The sequence below is a fragment of the Agelaius tricolor genome, unplaced genomic scaffold (assembly GCF_023055355.1).
Source record: "Agelaius tricolor isolate 1412-34295 unplaced genomic scaffold, bAgeTri1.0.p SCAF_6, whole genome shotgun sequence".
NCBI lineage: Eukaryota > Metazoa > Chordata > Aves > Passeriformes > Icteridae > Agelaius > Agelaius tricolor.
In genome coordinates, this window is record NW_027269266.1 from 44844151 (window position 1) to 44871853 (window position 27703).

Below are 27703 nucleotides of genomic sequence, written 5' to 3' on the forward strand. Positions count from 1 at the left end.
TTTAGGAACCACACTTGGCAGAGGCAACACCATGTAAAAAGGAGCCAGGGCAGTTCCACAAGCAATTCATCCCAAGTGGGGACAAGACCACAAGGCATATTATGCTCTGCACTTCATATTTTCATAGCTATACATAGGCTGTCTTACCTGCTCTGCTTTTGAGAGATTCAGCACTGTATCTTTTCTAAATATTTTCAGATGTTTAGCAGATTAAATATCTGCGAAAGTGCTGAAGTAATCTAAATTAGAATTATTTGACCATTCCTGCCCTATGTTGAAATGATGCTACTACATATGGGAATAAATTCACTGTCTACTGACATCTTATCAAATATTTTCATGTGCAACAACTTAAAGACATCACTCAACCCACTGAATCAGGTTTTTCTAATTATGTGAACTTGAAAATTTGTGGTAGGTGTGATCACAACTCAGACTCTTATTGGAGAGAAAACAATGCAAATAATCAGGGCACTGTTGAAAAGTGCAAATGCGATTTGGTTAGCTTTGGAAAAATGAATTTCTTACCAAAAAGGCCAAAGGGAAGAAAACCTGGCTGAATTTGATCTCTGTCTTGAATCCAACTGGCCATGGACAGACACCTCAAAATAATTTAGACTAAACAATGAGACAATGCCAACAGGGAAATTCATCCTTTCTTGAGCAATGATGCATTGCTGAAATAGCTTCTTGTTGCCACCCCAGCTGATACTATATCATGTTCCCTCTTGCAGGATGGAGAGATATGGTCTTCTGTGAACTGCACCATCTGTGCTTGTGTGAAAGGCAAGACAGAGTGTCGCAAGAAACAGTGCATTCCAGTCAGCAGCTGTCCTCATGTGAGTTTTTTAAAAGAACTGTGCTTTCTTGTCTTTTCTGCTCCAACATTATCTTTTCCAGTGTTTCTTGGAAGTGTGTGCATGGCAGTGGGGAGTGCTGTTTGGAAAGAAGGGATAATCTGGAATGTTAATTTAGGTTGGCATTCCCCAAATGTGCTACTGTTATCCTGAATGTGGTCTTCCTGCCTCTGTCCTTGCTCTGAAGACTCTGTGCTCCTCCTCTCCTTCTCCTTTAACCCACTCTGTCCCAAGTATCTGTATTGGAATAGTTATTTTTGACTTTTATTTAATAATTTTATAGAGTGGTGAGGTGACTGTGTTAATATTTCAGTAGTGTATATATTGTTAAGGCAAGCCATAGGATGTTGTTGTATTTGCATTTCTCAGTGCATATGAGATATGAGGCTTAATACTTGGTTGAAAATGTAAATTAGACAAATTGAAGAAAATTAGTTCAACCAAACCATGCTGCTTTCACTAAGGTTGTGGCCTGGGTATTTTTTATTTGAAAGTCTGAAGTGAACCCAAAGAATGCTGTAATTGTAACTTAATGGCATCAAAAATTAGCTTTACTTGAAATCCTGAGCTATAATCAGACTTTGTTTCTTGGATTTCTGACACCAACAAATGATTTTGGTCTTATGGCTCAAGCTGTCACTATTTAGATGGAGCTCTAAATAGCACCTCATGTAGGGGCAGATCTTTGAGCAAAACTGTAGAAGAGAGAGCAAAGTTGTTAGCATTACACCTTCTCAGTGTTTCCTTCTTGATCCTGGAAGACAGTGGGGAAAATGTGAATCACAGACACCTAAATATAAAATTTTTAAATTAAAAACTCTTAGTTTGTACAATTTTATATGTGTAAACCTTTGACAGAAGTGGTGGTATAATAAAGAGCCTGTCCTTGACACCTCCCATTCTGGTGTGACAGTGGGCTTCAAGATCCTCAGAAGAGGGAACGGCCTTTTCCTGTCCCTCTGGCACTCACTGCAGAGGGCAGTTCTCCTCTTAATGGGCCTCACACAAGATGCTGCATACACATCAGGAAGTGTGAACAAATAGAGCTGTTCTTCAGGGAATGTTATATGGCACATTTGCTACCTTCATGCCATTCACAGTGTAAGCAGGAAGTGAGAGCTTGGGCTCTTCAGGTCTCACACACACTGGATTGCATTTATATTTTCCTTGTGCTGATGCATTTTAAATTTTTAAGGTGCTTCTGAGATCAAGTAGCTAATATGACTTAATAGAGATCTTCAGTTAAGTGCCTTGCTTCAGCTGTATCTGTATATAAATATGAGCATTGAGATGATCAGTTGAAGTGGCTTCTAAAATGAAAGTAGTGGTTGGTAAAAATTCACCACTGACAGTGTTGCAGCATGGAAGTGAGACTGACAAACTCATTCAATGCTGCAATAGAACCTGCTCCAAGGCTAATGTGAAGTCCTAAACTGCCCTGACCTCTGAGATGAGTCCGCAAACAAGGTCTGGTTCCTTAGGGCTGGAAGGACCAGCTTTGTTACCCTGCAGCACCATTCCCCCCAGTATATAACCAGTCAGCCACATCCCCACCTTAAAATGCAAGCTGCAAGCAAACCAACCCTCCTCCACAGGAGCACATTGCATTTCTGCTCTTCCAAGCTAAACTGGAAGGAGAAGTAGGAGAAAGGATGTAAACTCTAGAGTAAGATTTATTTTCCTATTCCAAGTGGGTACCAAGTAGTTTTAAAGCAAATATTGTATGCTAATTGATTTAAATCTTTTACTTTTCATTTCTGCTCCACTATCTTTGATGAGACTTTCTGTCATAAATCTATAAATATCACTTAAACACACCACATTTTTCAAGATAAAGATATATTTGTGGTTCTGATACTGACAGTCTGAATATCATGCATAGAGTTGTGCTGCTGTCTCTGCAAACTGTAGGTGTGTCCACTCCTTTTCTCTCTTCACAATATTTTTGACAGTAAGCAGTCTCTACGGACTGTTGAAGACTGCTGTCAAATAAAATGTGGTTTAGTGTCCCTTAGGTATCAGGCAACATGATGTTATCTCATTAAACGTATATTATTATATAGACAACTGAGTGTGAAAGGATTGAAGATTCAAAAAGAATTTAGAATATTATTCCTTGACTTAAATACTTTACCATGCAGTCTTAATACTCTTTGCATGATATTGTGGGTGGGTTTTTTTGGTTGTAGAATTTTATTTTATTTTATTTATAATAACAAATTTTGACCAATTATTTCTTGAATGTGTGGGTTTCAAAGTGGTAATTCTGCAGAAATTTCTGATACTGCATAACCATTTGTATTATTCAATCTATTGGTTGCAGGCTGACATATTTTTTAAGACTGTTTCTGCCATTTCTTTAGTTTTCTTGATAGTGCTAGACAAAAATTTCTGATTCTTTTGTTATTTTCTTTTTGAAGCATTTAATCCCATATCAGCCATTGCAGGAAATGTCTTAGATTCTTTTCATCTGCTGTGGAGGCAATATATTTTTCAAATTTAGTCCCTCCTCTCAGATTTATAGTAAGATTGGTCCTCCTTGGCATTCTAGTGAGCCTTGTGGCTTGTGGTTTCTTTTTGTTGCTCTCTGACCACTGACTCCACACAGATATTTCCTCTCTCAAGTTACCTGGAGTGCCAGCCTGCAAGGTGTGATGCATACTGGCCCCCATTCAGCAAAGCTATTAAGCATGTGTCCATTTCTGCTGAAGTTAGTAGGCCCTCCATGTGTGCTGAAACTTAAACACATGCTTAAATACTTTATAGAAAGGGAACAATCTCAACATTTGGCAAGACTGAGTTTCAGAGATCCTTTAGACTTCTTACTGAATTCACTATTTACTTGCCCTAGCTCTGCTCTAGTCTGTTCCTTGTCTTGTGCCATCTCCTTTCTATTACCCATCCTTATAATTTGTCACCTTGCCTGCTCTCCTTATGCCTTTGCATTCCTCACTAACATCTTAAGTCTGTGATAATGATCAGTGGTTGTGAACATGTCTCTTTTTGTAGTGCTAGAGGAGAGATTGCTGAATTTTACAGCATATAACCTTTTCTGAGCTCCAAGGCTGTGCAAAAGTTAATAGGATTAAATTCATGGCAGGTGAAGACATTTGCAGGGTTTGAGTCTGTGGGTAAATTTTGAACCTGTGAACTTCAAGTGAGCTGTAAATTAATTCAGAACACGTTCTTCCATCTCTAGAACAGACTGCATATAATGTTATACACATCTGTTATTATTGCAAACAAAAAGTTGCTGTTTTTACTTTAGTGCCAAATGAGGCACAAAAAAACAACAGCTGTTCCTATTGCACAACCAAACAACCCCCTTTCCCCCAGCAATTAGTCTTGCCTTAAAAAAAATAGAAAATGAAAACCTCAGACACAAAATTGAAAACCCCATAAAAAGGAAGAAAAATCCCTGAAAATAAATAGACTCAAATGTGGTCTGCTTATAAATATTCATAGGGAAAAATGGGATCACATCACTTAGCCCACTCCTAAGGGAACCCTCAATGCTAACGAACTCTTGCAGCACATGTTAGCAATAATGGGTTTCCTTATTCTACAAGACAAAAACAGGATCTCGGGCCAACATGGTGGCTCAAGTAACCAGCCTCAGCAGGCTGCCTTGGAGATTTCAATTTCACTTGAATTCTTGCCACTTCCAGCTCGGCTGATGATTTCAGCTCTTTTATTGAAACAGAGAGGTAAGCTGTGTAGTGCAGTGTGTGGCATTCAGCTGCATGTCTCCATTCCTACAAGTATGTGTTGCTATTTCCATGTGGTTTTTCTGTGTGGTTTTAAGGGTTCCACCTTTAAGGGGTTCTGTTCTAGCAGCTGCTTGGTAGGCCTCCCTGGTCCTCAGCTGTTCTCTTTGCCCAGGGACCTGGGAGTCACACAAACATTTAAGTGTGCTCACTCTGCCAGTGCAACTCTGATCCAGCCCTTTTCTGAAGTCCAGGTATGTCTCAAGTCTGTTCACATGAAGTTGCATATTCATAGACAAGCTTGCCCTGTGGATGATGCCCAAGTGCATTCAAGACCAAGGATTCATTCATGCCATGTGTGTACGTTAAGCAAGAGCAGGATTGAACATGCTCCACTCCAGTTTGCTAGAAGATACTTTGAGTTCATGCCTCCCTGTGCACTTTGTCAAAGCTTGGCAGCACTGTAGGCAGAAAACAAGGCAGACAGCAATATGGCTGCCTGTGCCCACTTCCCCACTCTTTCCATATACCTGTCACCAATTTTTTGTCTGTTTTCACAAGTTTTCTATACTGTTTAGTGGGCAGCACAACACAGCTCCATTTGCTTGCTCTTGCTGTCCTCACCTTGCTCACCTACTTGGTGGGAATAGGAGCAGTGGTCACACAGAGGGGACTTCCTCTGTGTTCAGCTGCTGTTGGGGCAAAGGGTCAGGGGCAGGGCAAAGGGGAACAGCACAGCTCCATATACCTCTTCAGTCCCTCTGTGGGAATATGGGTGAGCTCCAATATCACTGTACATTCTGTTATAACCAACACCAGCTTTTGCTTGGAAAAACCCATTGTTCAGTCTGATTTTTTTCAGGCTTCTCTGATAGCTTGCTGATTGACTTTAGGTAATTTAAGTAAAATCAGATAAAATATCTTTTAAACTGATGAAGACTGAAAAGGAACATGAATGTATATACACAGAGGCATGCCTCCTGCCTAGTCAGCCTTGTATAAGGTACAACCAGAAGTAGAATTGACCAAGTTCCTTCCTTCCTTCCTTCTTTCCTGCCTGCCTGCCTGCCTTCCTTCCTTCCTGCCTGCCTTCCTTCTGCCACTTCCTTCCGCCCCTTCCTTCCTTCCTGCCTGCCTGCCACGAAGCAGGGAACACATAGGAAAGGTATATATTTTGGGAAGGTGGGAGAAAAGGTAGTGATCTTGTTAACCCAGTAACTGCTTTAGCTATCTGTGCAAGTCTAAAATTCTCTCACACTCTCTAAAGAGAAAAATGGTAACAGAGAGCCCTTTTAGTATTTCATTTCTTTTAAGACTGCCAGGAAGCTTGTTGAATAGCTCTGTCTGTTTTTAGCACCTGATATTTGAAGTTGTAACCAGGGCACTGAGTTCAAACACAACTTGAATTATTTTCAAAGGCTTATCCAGTCTTACAACATGACACAGTCATTGCTGCAAGAACTCTCTCATTAAAACAGCCTGTCTTTCTCCCAATTAGGGTAAAATCCTGAACAGAAAAGGATGCTGTCCGATTTGCACTGAAAGTAAGTAATTTCTTCACATTCTTTAAATACTTTTTTATTCTTTCTGAGAAAATAAATATATAGAAGTATGCTTGCTTTTCTGCCTTCTTATTAGAGGCAGCTAAAGGGCAAATGATTATTTTTAGCAATGGATTTTGCCTTCTATAAATCTGTAATTTTAAAATAAAATGTCTGGGTATTTTGTTTTTATTTTCTTTTTCAAAATGATGCTTTTTTTTTCAAATCTGAGGTGCTGCATTTTGAAAGATATGGTTGGTCTGGTTGGTCTATATGGCAATAAAACAAGAAAATGAATAGAGTTATAACTTTTAGGACTTGGGTATATTTTACACCTGTAACTAACAGTCCAGCTATGTGCATATATAATCACACCTTTGCAGATGATTTGTGAGAGTTAAAAAAAGGTGTGCAGAAATCTGAGACACAGTCTGGGGCAGCAGTGGAACGTAGAATAGAAAACTATTCTTCTTTGTTTATGATGCTTAGTTAAACTCTTACATTCTTAGCCCTTTACTCCTCTCTTTAGGAATGATCATTAAATTGCAATATCACCCTCCTAGTCAGCAAAGGACTTACAGAAATACTTATCTTTAAGTTTGTTCTATTTAACTCAACAGGGAGAGCTGAAGTTAACAAGATACCATTACGTATTTCCTTCAGTACATACTTAAGTATTTTACCAAATAGGGACAGACTGCTAAAATGGGGTTTTATGACCTATGAGAAGGCTTTTGAAAGGAGAAAATGTTCCTCTTCTTTTGTCTAAAATCAAATGTTTTTGCTGTTCAACTCAGTTCTGGGTTCTCTTGAATTGCACAAATCCCATGTCCTAAATATCTGTTTTTTCACTCTGTGGCTCAATTAGTTTGAAACGTGTATCTTGGGATAAAATACATCTAGCTTGCAAGTCTTCATTATCAAAATGAGAGCAAATGCAAGGGACAACACACTCAGAAACACTTGAAATAATACTGAGCAGAGGAAGAAGTAAAAGAGGATTCAACTGACTAGCAGTTGATTTCATGTTAGCTCAGTTGCACAGCAGAAGAAATTTGCAACCTTTGCTCAGATATGACATACCATAATGTCATGAATTTATCAATCTCTATCTTGCCTCTTTTTTTTGTTTCAGTCTCATTTAACCTTTATTGTGTGTTCTTCCTGTGTTCTTCTGTAACTTGAGAGGGGAGGAAAAGAGTGGGGCCAGCCATTCCATCAAAGCACAGGAGACCCTCTGCTGTAAGAGGTTCAAAAGAAGACAGTACAGTGACTCCAGAAATGCTGTCAGAGAGTGATGACTTGTGATAATTGTTTCATGGGAGAAGGAGGCAAAAAATCATAATTCTTCAAAGTTTAAATAACTTATCTAGGAGCCAGGTTACCTAAAATCTCAAAACTTCTTGGTGCTATAAGAAGGAAATTCTCATGACTACAAACATGTGAAATTAAGGAGAGATCATTATTGCTTGTCCTCAGGCCATGCAGATCTGTAAAGAGCCTGGCTTCATCTTTCCAGTGACCTCTTTCTATGTCCTGGTAGCCTGCTATTAGGTCTCCCCTCAGGATAAACAACCTTGTTCCCTTATGGTAAGGGATCAAGGGTGTTAAGGGTCCTATCTGCATTGCACTGCCTGTGCTGGAGCCTAAGAGGCTCATCCTGTCTCACTGCTCCATGCTCCACCATTGCACATGAAATAGAGGGGTCTTTTCTTTACAGTTATCTCACTATGGACCCATTCAGTACTTGGAGAAGAGCTGGTTCCAAACTTTCATGATTAACAGGGCATTCTTGGCTTTTACAGAGAATGTGAGCAAGGAGCTTAAATACCCAGTGTCATACAGCAGTGGTGGCTACCACTAGCTGTTTTAACATTGGTATTTTAACATTCACCATTTGCAAAGAATCAATTCCACCTTTGCAGCAGAAGTGCTCTAAATCTCATCACGACTATCATCTGATATTCCATCTGACATCATTTCCATCTGATTGGAAACTTTGCTAATTCAGCCAATTTCTGATAAGATGTACACACAGCACCTTCCCTCACCCACTTGCTCATGTTGATCCTGATCCTGTCTCCAAATACTAACACACCAAACATTTCTGGTGCTCCAGCCGATATTAATTTTCCAATGTAAAAACAACATAGGGAGGTACAAGAACATACTGTACATGGGGGAACTTTGAGTACAGTTTAAATGCAGCCAATTTCTATCAAGTGGGTCAAAACCAGTCATGTTGTGAAAGGATACACTTTAAACTGGAAAAAAAATGTAATCCAAGGATTATTTTCAAAGCAGTTTGTTGCAAAGAGAAAAAGTACCTCGTCTCCTAAAGGTCTGGAGAGTCTCTTTTGTCTACTGTTGCTGAAGTTAACTATAGTTAGTTTTGGCATGTTGCTTTTTAAGCTCCATGGCTGGCGTACAGTTATCACTAATTAAACACAGTGGTCATACCAGTGGAAAATTCAACAGTTTAGTTTATGCTGCTGTAAAAAATGTAATGAAATGTACTCTTTTGGGCTTGATTTAGAAAAATCACCACTGACGTCAATTCCATAAATTAGTAATCCTATGTTAGACCAAGGTCATTTTCATATTAAAAATAAGAAAAAACTAAACCTGGGTTCAAATAACATTAACAGACTTCTCTCAACTTCAGACATAGATAGGAACTTGCAGTGGAAGTAAAATCTTTGTTCTTGACAAAGAAGAATTCATAGGCCTTGCTGAAATTACAGTACACAGGATGAAAACTTGTTACTAAAATCATGTAGATATGCTTTAATCATTATTAATAGTCCTAGCACAATCTCATGCCAGTCATTGTGAAATTTTGTGGATGAAGTTTTTTCAAAGTCGACTGCAGTCATCTAGGTTTACATGTGCAGTACACATGATTCATATTTCAGTAAAGGCTGCTTTTGGGACAGAAAATTTCGTTCATCACAAATCATTCCACAGCTTGTTTAATTGACAAAATGATCAACAGAGCTAAACCAAATTCAAGGGCATTTGGACCCACCTTAGGAGTAAGAGGTTGGTACTTTCACTTGGTCCAACATCCTTTTTATATGTTTTTATAGAATTACTGAAAAAAGTTCTGACTTTCAAAGAACAGAAAAGAAAAAGAAACAAAGTGAAGTTATGCATTGTGGGTACCTGTAAGAGCAGGAAGTGGGTCTAAAGGACCACATAGGTCCCTGTTTTTTCTGTTATTTCCTTTCCTTGAAGAAATCCAGCAACAAAAAGACTGCAATTATTTCTTCATACTGGAATACTGTTCATGATTTACCTCCCATTTCAGCTGTGATGGTCTACTGTACAAATATGTATTTGGACAAATTGGAATAGCTATTCTATTTATGAAATAGACCATAAAGACTCCTGTGGAGGAGTTTTTGACACTGCACCTTGTAATGTGTATTATATCAAGCTGCACTTTGCAGCAGTTATGAGGAAAGTCCTCTATGGCTATGCATTTTTTACAGAAAACCTAATGAAATTCTATTATGCATGTTCTGTAGCTAGTTTTTAGAGGTTAATAATGTGTTCTGTTTGATTTAGGGCTTAATTCAGCATACAGGCTAATTACATTCAAAGTTTAATTTTATTTTTAAAAAGCTGAGATATTTTTGAATTATAGATCTGCAACCAGAACACCCTTCACTGGTAAACTTGTGTTTTTTCCTCCTTCTCCTTACTTAGAACATGTCCAGACCGATTTTAGTTATAATTTAAAGTATATTTTTCTTGGCCACTCTTAACTACCTACAAGCCCAGCAGAGTGTGACCAGACATCTGGACATCTTGGACTTCAATTGACTGCTCTGATCTCCTGAAAAAACAAAACAAGCTATTCCATGAGCACCAGAGCTAACAGAGCCTGGTTTCCTATGGATTTGTGTCCCATTTCCTTTATATCCCAACAAATAATAAACCCAGCTAGAGACAATATATCCTGTGGCTGGTCTGGAGCTACAAGTGTGCTAATTGCCCAGCCAATATGCTCGTGGTCTCGGCTGGTCAGGATGTGTGTGCTGACTGTCTGTCTGGCCTCCACCACGCAGTATATATATTTTGCCTTTCTAAAAAGGCTAAATACTGTCTGGGGGAATGGAGGCACTGGGTGGAAGGCAGAAAGGTTCTTTTTGGCAACCACTTAGTTTAATAAGTGGTTCTTACCTGTACTCAGCATACTACTTACTATAAATGAGTCGTCTTTCAGACTTTTATCCCTCCACATGGGCCAAATAGGTTGTGACTTTTTTTCTTTATGAGAGTATGTTGAAACTTAGGAAATGCTAATGTGTTCTTTTCCATGCTATTGCTTTTTTAGCTTCCTTTTTTGTACAGCTACATGTGTTTTCAAAAACACTGCCTTTTCTAATGAAAGTCACTATTTCATTTGAATTGGGAGCATGATTTGAAAATTCAAGGAAAACATGCCAACAGTTCTATAGTATTCACTTTTAGCACCTAAATGCTATTATTAGTTGGCAAGTGAGCTGTAGAGCCTTAGGTGGGAGCTGAGCAAACTGCATTAATCACACACGTAGTTTAATATTTTAGTCAAACGTGAAAGTGTGAAGTCCGTATTTAGTTGCTTAAAAAACAAATGTAAAAACTGCCAAGCTCCCAGAAGTTTTTATGGAGGTCTGAATATTGATTTGGGAGCAACATGCAGGATTTCCAAAAGAGATTTAGTGGTGTTTGCATCCAGCTCTCAATAATGTTTAATCAGAGTTGAGTGCCTGAGGTGTTTTGAAAATCACAGCCTCCTAAACATAGCTCTGGGGCCCTCTTTTGAAAAATCTGTGTTTTTCAAGGATAGGGAGGGAATGGATAAATTTGCATTCATGTGCATATCTAGATGAGCAAAAGAAGACACCAAAGATTATGAATGCCACATTCAGAATGAGAGAGAGGCAATGATTCTTCATTTCCTTTGCCCAAGGATGTCGTAGATGCTAAAAACAATTTGGACTGGAAAAAATCACAGAAAATATTTATATCAAAAGTTACTAAATTAATAGAAACCATGTCTAGCTCAGAAGGTCCTTAATTTGAAAGTAGTTGGAGGTTGGGGGTGTCTCAGGGGGAAATATTGTAGAATAGCCCTTTTCTAGCTCTGCTTTAGACAGCTGACGCACGGAGTGTTGGCAATAAGCTGGGAACAATTTGATCTAGGGAAAAAAGGGAAAGCTCTACACCTGTGACCCTATACCTTGTTATCATAAGCTAGCAAAATTCATACTCCAGGGTTGGGGAACATAACTTTGGTGATGCAGCAGCACCTCTTCATCTGTTATGCCCCAACAGAGAAGAAAGTCACACACAATCCTAACTAGAGATCAGTGCTTCCAATGGATTTCAAAAATTGCCAAGTATAAAGACTGGTTTGTTTCAAAAGGGAAAAAGAAAAGAAAAGAGAAAAGAAAAAAAAAGAAAAAGAAGAAAAAATAAAAAGAAGAAAAAGAAGAAGGAAAGGGAAAAATAAAAATCAAAAGAAGCAAACCATAAAATATGATGTGATTGAAACTCTCCCAAAAGGAAATAAACAACAACTCAAAAGCTAAAATAGCAGGAATTCTTTTCATGTTGACAGTCTTGTTACACCCGGTATTTAAGGTTTATTTCTAGGCCAACCAGTTTTTCTTACTGGCAGTGCCTGAGTTATCACACACACTCTTACAGGGTGTAGATTTATTTTTAAACCCCACAATTTTAGCAAACCTTTCAAGAATGTTTTATACAGTGATATCAGAGAATCAGTTATTCAGACTGCTTTTAGGTGGATTTTCCCTCCTCCATTTCCTTGGTTATTAAAGAAAACAGCAAAGTTTGGATCAGACCTTCAGCTGTCCAGTCCAAAATCCATTTTTAACTGCACGGCATCAAATTGACATATGACGTGACATGATGTAACATAACATAAAACAGCACTACTCTGCATAGCACATTAGAAATTAAAAATAAATATTTCCTTTGGATCCCATTGGTACTATCAATTTTACTTGCACATCTCTAAATTATGTTTGTTCCTCTCATGTCTTGCCTCTTAGTCACTTGCTTAGGTGAAGAACCAGCCTCCTCCTCCTCCCAGTAGGTTGGTTAAAAACATGTATAACATGTCCACATTCTTGGATTTAGAAAGAGAGATCAAAATCTGATCTTTCCTCTAGAATCTTTACTGATGTTTGGCTGATGTTTTTTCATAAAAGTTTTAGTAAAAGTTGTCATTAAATTTAAGAAAAAATTAAAGCTGGAATAGTTGAAGTACTGTCTGAGCTTGTAATAACGTGTATCTTAATACTCATCATGCAGATACTTAGATGTATACATAAGGAAATCAGAAACATGTTAGTATGATTTAGTAATGGGTAAAGTCACATGGTCTCCATACAAAATCTATAGATTATTTTTCCTATTGGTAAAAATGATGTTATTAATGAAAATCCATATAGTTCCTGCCAATTTATGGAGAATCAATTAATTGTTTAATGAACTTTGGAAAGCAGTTATTGACGTCCTCATTGGTATAAGTGAAGAAAAGAAAACTCACAGAAGTGCACATTTTTAAAAGCACTCTTTTGCCTAAATGGCTTGGTTTTCAGGGACCTGCCTGAAGTCTATCAGGCCTGTTTTCTGGAGATGTTGATCAAATATGGACCATTTTGATTTCTGATGGAGTTTTCAATATGATGTCCTTGAGAAATTGAAACTTTTGGTCCCTAGTTGCCAGACACTCCAGTAAAGAGGAGTAATAATGATGCCAAGATGAGTTACTGGCATAGCTAAAGAAGCACCCGTGTGGCCCATTAGGGGTAGAGCACAAATCACCCAGGCATCAGCACTGTGATGGCTCTGCACCATGCAGTGAGGAGAAAGTGAGATTAGGCTTTAGGAAGACATTTGTTGTAGAAGGGGCAGACCAAAACTGCAGCAGGTTGCCAGAGGTGGCTATGGAGCTGCTGTTACTACTGCTCTTTATGGACAGATTAGATAAACATCTATCAGGAATAATATAGGTGCAGGTGATTCTTCATTGCAGCTGGAGAAAAAAATGTCTCATGGGGCCTCCTTCAGCTCCATTTTCTGTGTCTCCATGTAGGTTTCCTTGGGTGCTCTTTACAGCTAGAAAAACACCAGAAAGTTTAGTTACTTTAGCATAGCACTCTGCTAAGGCTGAAAAAACTCTGTTGGGAAAGGTGTATTTTGTAGTTAGAGCTGTACTGCACTCCATGGGAGGAATTCCCTTCCCCTTCTCCAAAACATTTATGTCTACTTCTTTTTTGTAGATTTGAATTTGGCTTTTTTTAAGCTGATTTTTCAAGCAAGCCATTTTTAATTAAACAGACATCATCTTTCAAAAGCAGCCTTAGCCCATGGGTATACAGCTGGCAATAGCAGTGTGCATTTCTCTGCCTTGAGACTCCTTCTTCCAGGAATACCAGCAATGTGGTTAGAACCTATTGTTATACCAGAAGACTGCAAGGCAAATATGTTTGCTGCTATCTTTGGTTGTAAGGCAATTCAATCAGTTGCTGGGTAGCAGCTGGGTAACTCAGCATCGTTGCTATGAATATGGAAATGTTCTGTCTTTGGGCTGTGAGTTCTCTGTCCAGTGTATAGCTTCAAACATCCATAAGAGATCTTCAATGATTGGTAGAGACACCATGCTCTTTGGCAGTCATTGCATCATGTTAGTCATGTACTACTGACTTTTAGTTGGTAGTGTGATATCAATAACTTTGACAAGTCAGTTGTGTATAAACAACATATACAATAGCTTGTAACACTGAAAAAAGATGCTGGTTCTACAGGTATTTTGGAGAAAAAACATGTAAACACATCTAGTTTATAAATGTACAATATTTATAAGTGTATACATATAAAATACGAACTGACCCAGCTCCTGCTAAAGTGATCTGATGTTTTTTTATTTCAGGGAGTCACTGAAATTTGAAAAAGTTCACAGGTGTTGTAATAATCTAAACTGTACGTTGTGTTTAAGGGACAAAGTTGCAGCTTAGCCTTCCTATGCTGCCCCAGGGATGAACTGGCCTTTGTTACCAGCCACTTTGGGGAAGACTTCTAAAGCAATAAAGCTTTTGTTTTTCAAAGATATATTTAATCTCTGTGGGCACCAGTCAAAATCTACCCTTTAGAGCAGGTAGATTAGGTGAGAGCAGCATCTCTAAGTTCTTATAACTGCTTTTTTCCACCTTTGATTGATATGGCACTTTTGTTTCTCACTCACCTGCAGAGCCTGGAGTTTGCACTGTATTTGGAGATCCTCACTACAACACTTTTGATGGACGGACATTTAACTTTCAGGGAACATGTCAGTACGTTTTGACGAAAGACTGCTCCTCCTCTGCCTCACCCTTTCAGGTGCTGGTAAAAAACGATGCCCGTCGGACCCGTTCTTTCTCCTGGACAAAGTCAGTGGACCTTGTGTTGGGCAGAAGCACAATCAGCCTCCAGCAGCACCTCACAGTGAAGTGGAATGGGACCCGAATTTCACTGCCTTGCGAGACACCGCAATTTCACATCGATTTGGATGGTTATTTGCTGAAAGTGACAACCAAAGCAGGTAAGACAAGTATGTGTGTGTCTGTGTATGTGTTTGTGTGTGTGTCTTCTTTCTCTCTGAAGAACTTCTGAAGTTCAGCATGAACAGTAGTCAGTAAAAAAACATGTTAGCAGTAATAAATAGCATTATAACTCTTTAGAGATCAGAGAAACCCCCACAGTGCTTTCAAAATTCCCACAGCCCACAAGCAGACAGAAATCCCAGCTATGAGTTTGAAGCCTGGAGGATATTGCTTGGCTGTGTTTCATTCTGCAGCTGATAATTAGCTGCCCAAACAGACAAATGTGCCATGACTTTCACTTCCAGTAACTTAAAAGTGGCTTATGGAGAGTATGGTGGGTTGACCCTGGCTGGACATCAACTAAACGTGCCAATGCCACCAAAGCCACTGTATCACTTTCCTCCTCACCTGGACAGGAAGGAGAAAATATAGTGGAAGACTTGTGGTTCAAGATATGGACTGGTAGATATCACTCAGCAATTACCACTGTGAGAAAAAATAGACTCCATTTCGGGAAATTAGTTTAATTTATTGCCAATAATATTAGGGTAGGATAATGAGAAATGAAGTAAAATCTTCAAAAAGCCTCCACGCTCCAAATCCCCTTCTTCACAAACTTAACTTTACTCCTGATTCTCTCTACCTCCTCCTGCCCTGAGTGCTGTAGGGGGATTGGGAATGGGATTTGCAGTCAGTCCATCACACGTACTGTATCTACCACTTCTTCCTCCTCACACTTATTTGTTGCTCCAGCATAGAGAGTCCCTTCCACAGGAGACAGTTCTCTGCAAAGTTCTCCAGTGTTTGTACCTCCCATGGGCTGCATTTCTTCACAAACTTCAAAAATGCAGGTCCCTTCTACAGGGTGCAGCCCTCCAGGAACAGACTCCAATGTGGATTCCCCATGAGGTCACAAGTCCTGCTAGCAAATATGCTCTAGGGTGGGCTCCTCTCTTCATGGCTTCCCATGGGGTCATAGTCTCCTGACATCCATCTGCTCCAGTGTGAGGTTATCCAGGGGCTGCAGGTGGATGTCTACTCCAACATGGAGCTCCATGGGCTGCAGGAGGGCAGCCTTGTCTCACCGTGGTCTGCACCCTGGGCTGCTTCAGTACCTCCTCTCCCTCCCTCTCTGCTGACTGCAGAATTGTTGACTGCAGAATTGTTGATCTTATACTCTCCCTCCTCTTTCTGACTGCAATTGCACAGGGCTTTTCTCCCCCTTCTTAAATATGTTATCCCGGAGGTGCTGCCACTGTTGCCAAGGCTGAGCCTATATTGGAGCCAGCTGGAATTGGTCCATCTCATAGACAGCTGCAATTGGCTGTGTTGGACATGGGGGAAGTTTCTGGCAGCCTCTCACAGAAGCCACCCCTGTAGCTCTCTCCTTCCAAAATCTTACCATAAAAACTCAATACATGGTATCGTTTGATACAGATAAGAACAGAGAAAATATCAGTTCTTAAACATAAAATTCATGTTTTTCAGAGTTGCAGCAATGTATCTTGCAGTTAAGGTGATCAATTATATATTCATAGTTATAGATGGCTGGAATGAGTTTAAGTTGTAAAATTATGGAAATATTTCACTGTCCAGCAAAATGGAGGCACTGATTTGAAAAGCAAGGCCTAATTTACTGTTCAGTGCCATCTTATTTGGCTTGCTTTATGCCCAAGTAAGAAGTTGTCTGCAAGGAACAAACACCACAAGCAAGAGGAAATGAGAAACTTTATAGAATTTTTTCACCAGGAGAAAAAAAGTTGGAGAAATTTCTGTTTCAGAAGGATTTAAAAAAATATATGCTTTCCCAGTGTAAGGTGAAAAAAGAGAGGGAGGAAGTAATACAAAATAAGCAAAACTGCTGCACTAGAAGTAAAATTTCTACGTTATTTCTAGAAAAGGAGAAGGGAAGTAGCATTTTCTCAGGTCTTTTGAGTCTTAGAAAATGCATTAATTGTCAAAATGCTAAATTGTCAAAATGCTAAAAAGTAAGAGGACTTACTTTTGTTTTGATAAACTGTTCTCAAACTATAGTGTCTTTGCGTAGATAAATACTGAGGGGGAGTTGAAAACTTTCTCATTAGCATGTGTTAGGTACTACTGTAGTCCTGAGAGATTTCTCTTACACAGTGAAGTACTGTTTCAGTGAGGATACTGTTTACTGTTAATTCAATTAAATGCCATGTGAAAGCAGTGAAACCAGTCTTTCTTATGGAGTGATACGGTCACAGGCATGACACACAGTCATACTCATTATCTAGCATAATTTTGTTTCGGGGGGACACTAGCACCCGCTGTTGAGCTGAGAATTTAGACACCTGTTCATATTGCCTCTGGAAAAGTGAGTCTGCATAATGTGGATCCCAGCTCTGGGCTCATTCCTCAAAGTGGCAATGCAGATTTTTGTGGCTGTCTGTAAAATGCACACAAGTTGACCATTATTCACAAGTTCTAATTAGAAGCATCTTGAGGGTTTTTCTTTGCAGCCAGCTGAACACCATGAATTCAGGCGATGTGGATTTCATTAGCCAGCCACAGGCCAAGGAAAGGTTTTCAACCGAAGATGAATGACAACTAATCCTGCTGCTATTCCATTTGTCTCTGGTGCAAGCCTAATAAATGACTGCACACATCTTTGTCCATGTGTTGGCAGAGGAAGTGCAAACATGGCATATGACAACATACCAAACAGTGTGTAATCACTGCAAATTATAGCCTAAATAATTCCTCCTCTTAACGGAGCAGGATCAGGTTTCTCTTGCTGAATACAGAATGATGGGCCAAGTCCTACTTTCTTCAGCACATAAGGCCTGAGAAGTAGCAGAATGACCTGGCTCCATTTTGCTGGGAGAGGACAAGCAGCAGAGAGACTGTAGAGAGGAAGAATGTGCTGAGTAGAACTGGTTTAAAGGCAAACATTTTGTTCCAGAAGAAGTTCTCAGTACCTGGGGAAAAAAACTGGAGAAATTTCTGTTTCAGAAGGAAACATGGATTTTTAAAAATATATGCTTTCCCAGTGTAGGGTGAAAAAAGAGAGAGAGGAAGTAATGAAAAATAAGCAAAACTGCTGCACCAGAAGTAGAATTCAAAATAAAATTGGGCTGGGAAATGCAGGGTCTGGTCCTTACAGCTCAGCCAGCATTCCCACGGATTTTGGTTTTCCTTTTGCAGAGCTGGGAATTGAGCCTTAGATAAAACAGACAAGCCCAAAGATTCAGGAAGTCTTGTGGTCCCTGGCTACAGGGCAGTGTGCATGGCAGGGCAGTCTTGGAGTTTCATACCCTGATCATTCAGGCTTCCAGGCAGCCCACCAGGCGAGCTGGCAGGAAACCAGCTTGGAGCTCTGCCGGTGCTGTGTTGGAAGTTCATTGAATACGATATGTCTCCCTGAAGCATTTCAGTTCTGATGAATTGGCATTTTCCAGTGAAAACCTGTTTTGTTGCTAAATTCCTCACCAGCTGTAGCCCTGGATGGCACGCAGCAGCAGTCCTTGTACTCTGCACTGGCAGCTATGGGCGTGCTTGGGGTGTTGAGTCCTTATCCAAATTTGTGTACTAGAAAGACAAAAGTGTCTTTGGTAGGTAACATGGGGCTGGTGTTACTTACCCATTCCTCTATTGCACAAGCATTTTGTTGTTCTTGTTTCTGCACTATCTTTTGCACAAAGCCATTTTGCTGCATTTTTTCTGTACTACTTTGGCATTAAATGTCTGGGGAAGAGCTGTTTGTGAGTTCTTGAGGATGCCTTTAAACCTCAAGGATGCCATGAAAAATCATGCAGAACAATTGATGAGAGGTCCTATAATGGGCAACTCAGTATGTGATATGCATAAATCCAGAAGGATTTTTTTTTACTGGAGTAGAGCAGACAATATGCCAAGTTAAAAAATCAAGTATCAAGTTGGTTGAGCATCCTTCAAAGAGAGGGAGTAATTGGAAAAAATGAAAAAGTAACTCAGAGAATATTCCTTTTCTGCACATCCCCAGATGGGACAGATGTTGCATCCTTTGGCTTCTCATCTCTTGGTTTCTGATTCTTGTCCAAGTGAATGGGAAACTCATTCATTTTGGGTGGGGGGAAGAAAGGGGGGATATAGGCACCAAGAAAATCTTCCAAACAGTTTCTGCCTGCCAACAAGACCATTTCAAACACTGCTCTGTAGCATAATCCCATCTGTCACAGCTCTTACTGGTTTACAGAAACTAACTGGACTTTCTCCTTGTGAGCAAACAAAAGGCACACACTGCAGAGTGTGATCAGGCTCCAACAAAATTGTCATGCATGTAGGGGTAATTACCCTTCCTTGTTACTCCAAAAAGGAATAAGCTCTGTTATGGACAGAAACCTTTAGGCTCTTCATCAAAGCCAGAAATTACCCTTCTATCTGAGCAATTACAGCAGAATGAAGTGTAATTAAGCCATACCAGCTAGAGGAAAGTACATCCATGTGGCAGTTACACAGTGAATCTCTTGAATGAAATCCAGTAATCAAGGCAGGAATCTCTAGATTTAAAAATGTGCATTTTTATATGCTGAGAATAAAAGCGATAATTTCATGTTATTTTTCTTCTGCATACCTGCATTTCTTTTGCAGGTCTACAAAAGCAACATGTAACAAGTAAATTAACTCAGGGAAAGAGGACATAAATGTTCAGAAAAATTTTCAAGTTAACCTTTCATAATTAATGTATTTTAACTGAAAGTCAGTAAGTTTTGTCTTAAGAAAAAAAAAATAGTCTTAAAAGCAAACTTAAGGCAGAATCCTTAGCCAGTCTTTTCTGACTTTGTTTAAAGTAGGGAGCTTCTGAGGGAGCTTCTCTGGGGGAAAAATTTGAACATAGCCTTAAAGCTTTAGTTGTTTTCTGAAGAGAACTGTCTGAGAATTTGGATCTTGATGCTTTAAACTTTGAGAAAGTTTATATGATTCTCAAGTCTGAAGAAATCTTGGTTTATAAGTTAATGTCAAGTATTTTCTAAATGCCAGCACGGCAGTATTAATCTTGTGTCTGCAAATCAAGCTGTGTTTTGTTTTGTTCAGTGTTGTCAGAAGCAAAGACCGCTGGATTTTGAATTTGTCCAGCAGTGATAATGTATGAAGCAGCTTAAAAGGCAGCTTTCCCCCTTGCCACTGTGCTGGCCTCATTAACAATTGTAGTCTTGCACAATTTCTCAGTTGGCTGGGTGCAAAGTGCCTTTGGAGGAGGAGACAGTGGCCCCATCCATGCTGGGTTTATGAGGTAATTTGAAACTGATTTCAGGCATAGTTAGCTCAGGATATGTTTGTGCTACCATTGCTAAGCTATGGTGTTAAGAAAACAGTGTAATAGACTGCAGTGACTGGTAATGCAGAATTACCTTCACAGTTTTGATGAGTAAATCATTCCCAAAACTCTTGGAGACATGGTGTAACCTACACAAGCACTGGGGCAGGATGTTAAGATGGCACCCTTCTATAGCCATCATTTCCTCTTGAACCTCACCCTGTTCCTCTGCAGCACAGGTAGGAATTGTCATAGGAGACAATGGGATGTGTTGCTGAAGGAAGGATTCCAGCTTTGAACTGAGTCACTGGTATGCTAATTACTTGCATGAGGATAGGGCAGGATTTGGATCACACAGTGACAAGCACTGATTTACCAGGGGAAAGGGTGGTGCTAAGCCAGCCCACACAGCAAATGAAGAAAGCTGGAGCGAAGCCCTGGTCCTGCACCACAGAATGATGCTCTTTGGTATTCTTGGCTAAGCAGGGGAACAGGGTAAAATCTGGATTATCCTGTTGAAAAGCAGGATCTTGTGTTTATCCTTAACCAATGGCTGCTCACAGGTATTTTATGAGAATAAGTTAATATCAGCAAAATGATTTGTGAACTTCAAATGCAGGGTTCCTGCAGATGTGACATAGAAGGATTCAGGAGACAGTGGAAATAGTTACCAGAAAGGCCATTTTTGGGTAGAAGTTAACAGCAATGTTTCTTGGTGTTGTTTTTATCCCAAATGATATCAAAATGGTTTTCCCTTATGAGCTGCCTATTTACTCCTCAGAGAATGGAATCCATTTCATTTACAGTCGCTAAGGTAAAAACTAGAAGTTTAGTCTCCACCTGATTTCTGGCTCCTCTAGAGTATCTCTGGGAACAGAAAGACATTCAGAAAGTAGTTTATTTCCTCTGTATTAGACAGTCTGTTGTGATCCAGAGCTGCCTATTTTACTCCATCAAAGGGCCTAGACAGCTGACTTAAAATAGACACCTAGCTTTTAGATGGGTACAGACAGATAAAATGGGTGTCACTCGCAAAAAGTAACTCTGATGTTCCAGAAGTGCCAAACCTTCCTGTAAAGCAAATTGTAGGAGAGGGCTTATATCCCAGCCACTAGGTGAAGGTTTGATATTTACCATAATTTCTCAGTTTTGCTAACTTATGCAGACAAAAAGCTGGTAATTAATGCCTTTTGAATGAACAGTTTGAATCCAATCCAGAATGCTTTCTTACATCAGTTTTGCCATCTGATATATCTTTGTTGTAATCTTTTTAACTCTTTTTATTCCCCCAAAATAAGGTAACTTGTATTGGAACAGTTGTATTCATCCCAGTGAGCGATCAGTGTCAGCTTTGTAGGCAAGAGGAGGATGTTTCCCATAAGGTTACAGCTGGAGTCTCATGGGTCATGGACATCTTTGTATTACCACTGCCTGTGCAATGGGTAACAATGGTTGAAATTCTAGGCCCCCTGCAAAATCAGCTAGAAATTTACCATAGCAAGTTCAATTTGCAGAATTTTGCGAGAGCCCTCCTTTGATATTGGTATCCTGCCTTGGCTCCATATTTTTTTAGGATAACCCCATTCATTAGCAAGAAAGAACAAAAATAAGAAGAGATAGGCAGGCATGTATTGTAATTGACTGTAGTTTAAGAAACACTGCACTTGCCAGAGGCATTTACTGGGAACTATATAGAAATCTAACAGCATTATCAGAACTAAGCCCATGGCTTTGTTCAGGGTCCCATTAATGCTGTTTCACAAACATAAGGTGCAGTTTGTTATCCTCAATTTCCTCAATTTCTTCTTCTCTCTCTCTCTTTTTTTTTTTTTCCTTTGTCTTTTCATTTTATCAGGCTTGGAAATCTCGTGGGATGGAGACAGTTTTGTGGAAGTCATGGCTGCACCTCATCTGAAAGGCAAACTCTGTGGTTTGTGTGGCAATTACAATGGGCACAAGCGAGATGACCTGATTGGGGGGGATGGGAATTTTAAGTTTGATGTGGACGACTTCGCTGAATCCTGGCGCGTGGAATCGAACGAGTTCTGCAGCCGCCCACAGAGGAAACCCCTGCCCGAGCTCTGCCACGGGACAGTCAGGGTGAAACTCCGAGCTCATCGGGAATGCCAGAAGCTCAAAGCCTGGGAGTTCCAGAGCTGTCATTCAACAGTGGATTATACCACCTTTTACCGGTAAGTGTGGCTTGCTGTAAAGAGAGGTACTAAGTAACTGTGTGATGAGAAAAACCAGGTAGGAGGCCCAGTTTCTGTAGCACTTGAACACATGTTGAGATATGTTTGTTAAGAATTAATATACAAGTTTATATTATGTGACATTTTCTGAGTACAGAACCAGAAGATGGTCCTGAGCAAATAGACCTGAGCAGCCAACAGTGAGAAAGGAAGGCAGGCTTGTGACAAGCTAGAGAAAAAGTACTTTTGGAGACTGAAGAAAGAGGGGGAAGAGATGTCAAAACATTTTTGTAAACTCCCTCTGATTTCAAACTCAGTTGTAAAGTTGAGGCTGACTTCAATTGCTATTGCTTGTGGTCCACAGAAGTGTGTCTTCCCAGAAACATTTTGAAAATTACTCTATTAAAGCAAGGATATTAAATATGTCTAATGCCTCTTGGATGGTGTGGTTTGTGGGTTGAGAGTTTGAAAGGGGACCGTTAACAAAAAATTCCATGCATGGCCTGTCCTGCCCTGGGAGAAAAGAAAGACAGATGAGGATCTAGAATCCTTGTCTGAGTGAATTATTATAGATTTTTTTTATCTTTAAAATGGTTTAAGTTTAAGCCACAAAGACATATTTTCTGGTCTTTATTGGCATGAATTTATTTTCCCCTCACTCAGTAAATACAATTGTCTAGTCTTTAGATTGCCTGACATAAAAGGTAAGAGCAAGCTGAGTCACAGTTGTATGGTTGTAGATGAAGCTGCCTGATCTTTGTGCTCCCAGCTTTCCCCAACTTGGTCACATTCACTATTTGATTTACTAGGAAAAGTTTTCTAGAATGACTCAATTTCCCTTAGGAATTGCCTTTCCTCTTTTTTTATAATGAGACAGAAAGATGTTTATCTAATCCAGCAGAATACATCTGAGACTGGGAAATGCTAGAAGAAACATACAGCTTGGCTTGTAGTCTGTGTGCCTCAGCACACAGCATTTATTTTGCTGTGGTGTATACTGTGCTAGGAGCCTGGCAAAGAGTAAAGATTATATTGTGTGCAGGTTATGACACTTTATCTTTTCCAATGGCTGAAGGCACAACAGAGAGCACTAGAGAAGCTAACACAGGCACACAGGTTCTGTTGAATACATTTCAGCAACATTCCCATCTCACTTCCATCGTCCTTTAAAGGTAAGTGGTGACAATGCAAATGGAAAACAGGTGCAGGGAGATTTGTTTAATTTTGCAGTGGATTTTTTGTTCCTTTTTTAAAGTAGCTCGTGATTAATTTAGTGCAATACACTTCCTGACACCAGAGCAGAAAGTGATTTATATTTTGGCTACAACAGTCAAAAAAATTCTACATGGTTGCACTCAAGAATTACCATAGACCTTTTCTGTTCCTTTAAACTGATATCTAATGTTTGTCCTGGAAAGGCAATGAAATCAAGCAAGTATTTAATTTGTGTCCTTTTGTAGAAAAGTGTATTTTTCCCTCAGGAAACGTTACATTGAAATGACCATCATATTTTGTCAGAAGTAGCTATTGTTTCCATTTCGATGTTGCTAGCTGTTAAAATGCTCAGCTTCCAACACAGGAATGAAGATAAACTATCATGTATAGCTAAATAATGGTATATAATAGAATGCTGCTTCTTGTTAGAAACTGATAAAGTTGTAGCAAGGAATTTTGTCAATGACCATGGCCATTTTTCATACCAGGAAGTGTCCACAAGGAGGTAATGATTATGGGATACACATTCAAGAAAGATTTGCATTTTTCATTAATTCTGTTCCAATAACTCATTACTGGTGATGTGCTTTTGCAGGAGATTTAGATTTCCATTGAAAGAAATTCAAATTAACACAGCTTTTAACTGAGGTTTTTTTGGAGAAGCATATTTAGTCAATGTTCTCTAATTTCAGGGTAAGTTCAACTAAAATTTTTAAAATTCTGCTTTTTTTAATCTGAGCAGGCTCTTAGCCGTACGAAAAGGGAGGAGGCAGAATGATAGGGTTAGATCCTTTTTTTTTCTCCCAATATCCTCATTGAACTGAATAGCTTCTCAGTTTTTACCCTCCAACATAATTATGGAATTTTTCCTTTTGAAATACTATATTTTCAAGAGTTATCCTTTCTTTGTCCTTTTTGCCTGTATTACTGACATTGCTTCATTTTCATTTTGCTGCTCGGGTAGTGACCTGCTATTAATAAAAATTCTCAAAAATAGAAATAAACTCAGCAGGAACATTAGGAATTAGGGTGTGTTTTCTCCAAATACCAAAAAAGGCAGCAAACAATGCACTGCAAACTTTTGTTTGACATTGTGTTACTGAGGAGATTTGTGTGAAGATATCTCAAATTCATTTAAGTCTCATTCTTTGTACAGCTGTAGTTTCTCCTTTTGTTAGCCATCCAAAAAACATGCAGCGTGATTGTCATGGTTGTTAAGTGAAAAGGATATAGCTCATGTTTTAGAGAGTAGAGATCTAGCTGCATGTTGACTCCTGTGCTTGACCTTGAGAGATCTGTGACACCTTAGGTTTTGCATCTTACCCTTAACCCTTTTTTTGTGATGTTGTGACTTTGGTGACTTGTGTTTTCCTGCAAAGCATATGGCAGAAGAAAGTAAAATGTGAGCATGTGAGAAAGGATTTTGAAATTGTTCTGACTGCAGATGAACAAAATTTTACACCACTTTTTAAGTTCTTTGTTTTGTAACTAATGTTACTATTAAAAAAACGATGTTTTTTAAATTGTGGTTTGCTTTGTTTAGTTTGGGGCTGGTATTTTTTGTTTGTCTTTAATGCATTTCTAGTTGTTCCGTACTCATGTGTAATACTCTAAAAATAACCCTTTGTGTTCAACTTTTTGGAGGCAAGTTTATTTAAGTGGGAAAATATTTTGAATTTCTAGGAGAGTTTGGTAAATCCTGTGTGAAGAAGAGATTGGCAGTTAGGGTCATCACTATTGCCACTTATCTATTTTGGTATTTCATTATGGCTAACCTTCCTAGAGTGGTCCTTGAAAAAAAAAATAAGGTAAAAGAAAGTTACCAAGGTTACTCAGTATCAAGTTGTAGGCAAGATATTTAAACCATGTATGCAATAAAGCTGTCACTCAAACTCCTGAAACTGCTCTTGAGTATAAGCAGAACTAAAATTAGGTGATACTGTCTCAATATCTTGTGCTGTTGTTAACAGAAAAAGCTCTATCACATTATTGGGAAATATTATGGTACCATTTAAGCTCATGGATGAGGATTTGGGGATCTTGGGGAGCTTGAAAAAGGAGAAGAGGACTTTCTGTTCTCACCAAACTGTACCCCATGGCTGATCTCATTGTGCGTCTTTGAGCTGTGCTGTAGCAGGGGCCTGCAGGTGACCCCAGCAGGTGAGGCCAGGGAGCAATGTGATCATGCAAGGCAGGTCACCAGTGTGACCCCATGCCTGCTGTGCTTGGTCATGACTGACACCTCTCAGGAGCCTCCTTGAGAGGAGCAGGCAGCCCCTACCACAGGTCTAGGGACTGCAGTGAGGGAGCCACAGCAATGCTGCTTTATGCAGGGAGAAATGTGGCTGCAGGAGACACTGTAGAGGAAGACACAGGACTCATACCTGAACACCTGCCCTCGTTGGCATCCATGGCTTTCTAGTAGCTTGGTGGGGTCTTCTTCTTTTAAGCAGTTGCATCAATGGATTTGGAATATGACATCGACATGATATCGGTGTATCACCCATCTCTAACACACCTACACAGCAGCTGAGCTCATAAATGACTGATTAGACAGTGCTTGAGTCTCTCACTACTGCCACAATTTTTGAAAAAATTCAGTATCTGCTGAGTAGATTTCTCTATTTCACATTGGAAAATTTGTGTCCCTAACTTTTAAGAGAAGTCTTTTTATTATTATTATTATTATTATTATTATTATTATTATTATTATTATTATTATTCCTATTATTAATATATATTTTTGCTATTGTTATTATTATATTTCAGCAGGCAATAGCACTCTGAATAATTAATTACTCTTTTTCTCTTTTGTAATTGTCCTGGGATGTGTTTTTCTCTTAAACACTTTAATCATCAGTAGTTTAGGGCAAGCAATAATTAACATACTAATAGCATCATTTGTTTGAATCTGTTAATCACATGCATTCAATAATTGAAAATCTACTTTATTGCAATTATTTACTTAAATGTTCTTTGTGATGTGGTGATATTACTTCATCTATAGTTCTGGGTTAATCAGTTAATGAATTTCTATCTCAGTTAACCTATTTACTTTATGCAGTTAACTACTGCAGTCTTGCAGTTTTTCTAAAAATTTCCACTTAACTAGAGAAAATACTACTGCTTGGAGTTGAGGCAAAATTTGCAACGTTGTGTAGCCTGTTCTCTGTTATTAAGATTGGCAGTGATGCCATAAAACGGCTGCAGAGAACATGTGAGCATTGCAAAGATGGTTACAAACTGTTTGAAAGATGGGCACCAAAGTTTTGTGGCTTTGAAGCAAAAGGTTTGAAGGTCTTTTTCCCTGTTAGCAATGATGTCCTACAGTAAAATTCATGTGGTTGTGCCCCTATGTTCACTCAGCAGGATGGTACAAAAGGAATGTATGCTGAAGAATGACTTAAGAAAATCCTGTTTCAAGTGTTTAAGGGGTGGATGGAACTGAGATCTCTGGAACCCTCAGTTTACTGCCAAAGTGCAAATTGCAAAATTCTCCCCACAAGGTTTTCAGGTTCTGGCTATGGATTAGGGCACAGCAGTTGCTCTGGCTGAGGCTGGGCTGCTCCAGGACTCCTCTGGAGCTGCTCTACTCCTCTGGAGTGGTGTAAGTGCCGGGCAGCTGTAGCTCTTAGTGCTCACCAGGGTGACTCCTGCCCTGGCTCCTGCTCCTGAACCAGCCTCCACATATGTCTTTCCACTCACCCTGGGGCAGAGCTGGCTGTGTCCCCCTTCAAGACAAAGCCAGTGGTGTTGGCTCAAGAAAGGGACTGATGGCATGAAACTGTGACTGGTCCCCTTACAGACTTGGCACAGAGCAGGGGTTGGCTCTTGCTTCTGCTGGCCCTTGTGCTGAGGAATGGATGTTTCTGTGCCTGTCAGACTATCTGCCTGAAGCTGGCCCTGAGTCTGGGTACTAGCAGCAGTGTAACCACAACAGAGAGGAGCTCAGGATGAAACAATTTATTCAGCTTCTTGGGCAAATTGTCATAGAGCAGCTGCACGGCCCAGGGAACTTCTGGTTAGAAAGGAATTTAAACATATTTGAAACAATTATTGTTTTGGTTTTTTTTTATTTTTAAGCAAATCTGCATGAGGATGTGAGTTTTCTATGAATCACAGAATCAAAAAATGAGTAAGGTTGGAGGGGACAAGAGTGGGGTCATCTGGTCCAACCTCCCTGCTCAGGAGGGATCATCCTAGTGTACATGGCACAAAATTGTGTCCAGAGGGTTCTTGAATATGTCCAGTGAGACAGACTCTGCAACCTCTCTGGGCAATCTGTTCCAGTACTCAGTCACCTGCACAGCAAAGAAGTTCTTCCT

At 39.5% G+C, this 27703-nt stretch overlaps 1 protein-coding gene across 5 annotated transcripts in view; it reads left to right on the top strand.

The window, feature by feature from the left end:
* BMPER (BMP binding endothelial regulator) overlaps positions 1-27703 on the top strand; it is a 147896-nt gene that overhangs the window by 79867 nt on the left and 40326 nt on the right. For all 5 annotated transcript variants that reach the window (XM_071429634.1, XM_071429636.1, XM_071429633.1 and 2 more), the window contains 4 exons: positions 735-839; positions 6063-6108; positions 14378-14707; positions 21827-22163. In XM_071429634.1, the coding sequence (XP_071285735.1) occupies positions 735-839; positions 6063-6108; positions 14378-14707; positions 21827-22163 (818 nt within the window). The remainder of the gene's footprint in view (positions 1-734; positions 840-6062; positions 6109-14377; positions 14708-21826; positions 22164-27703) is intronic.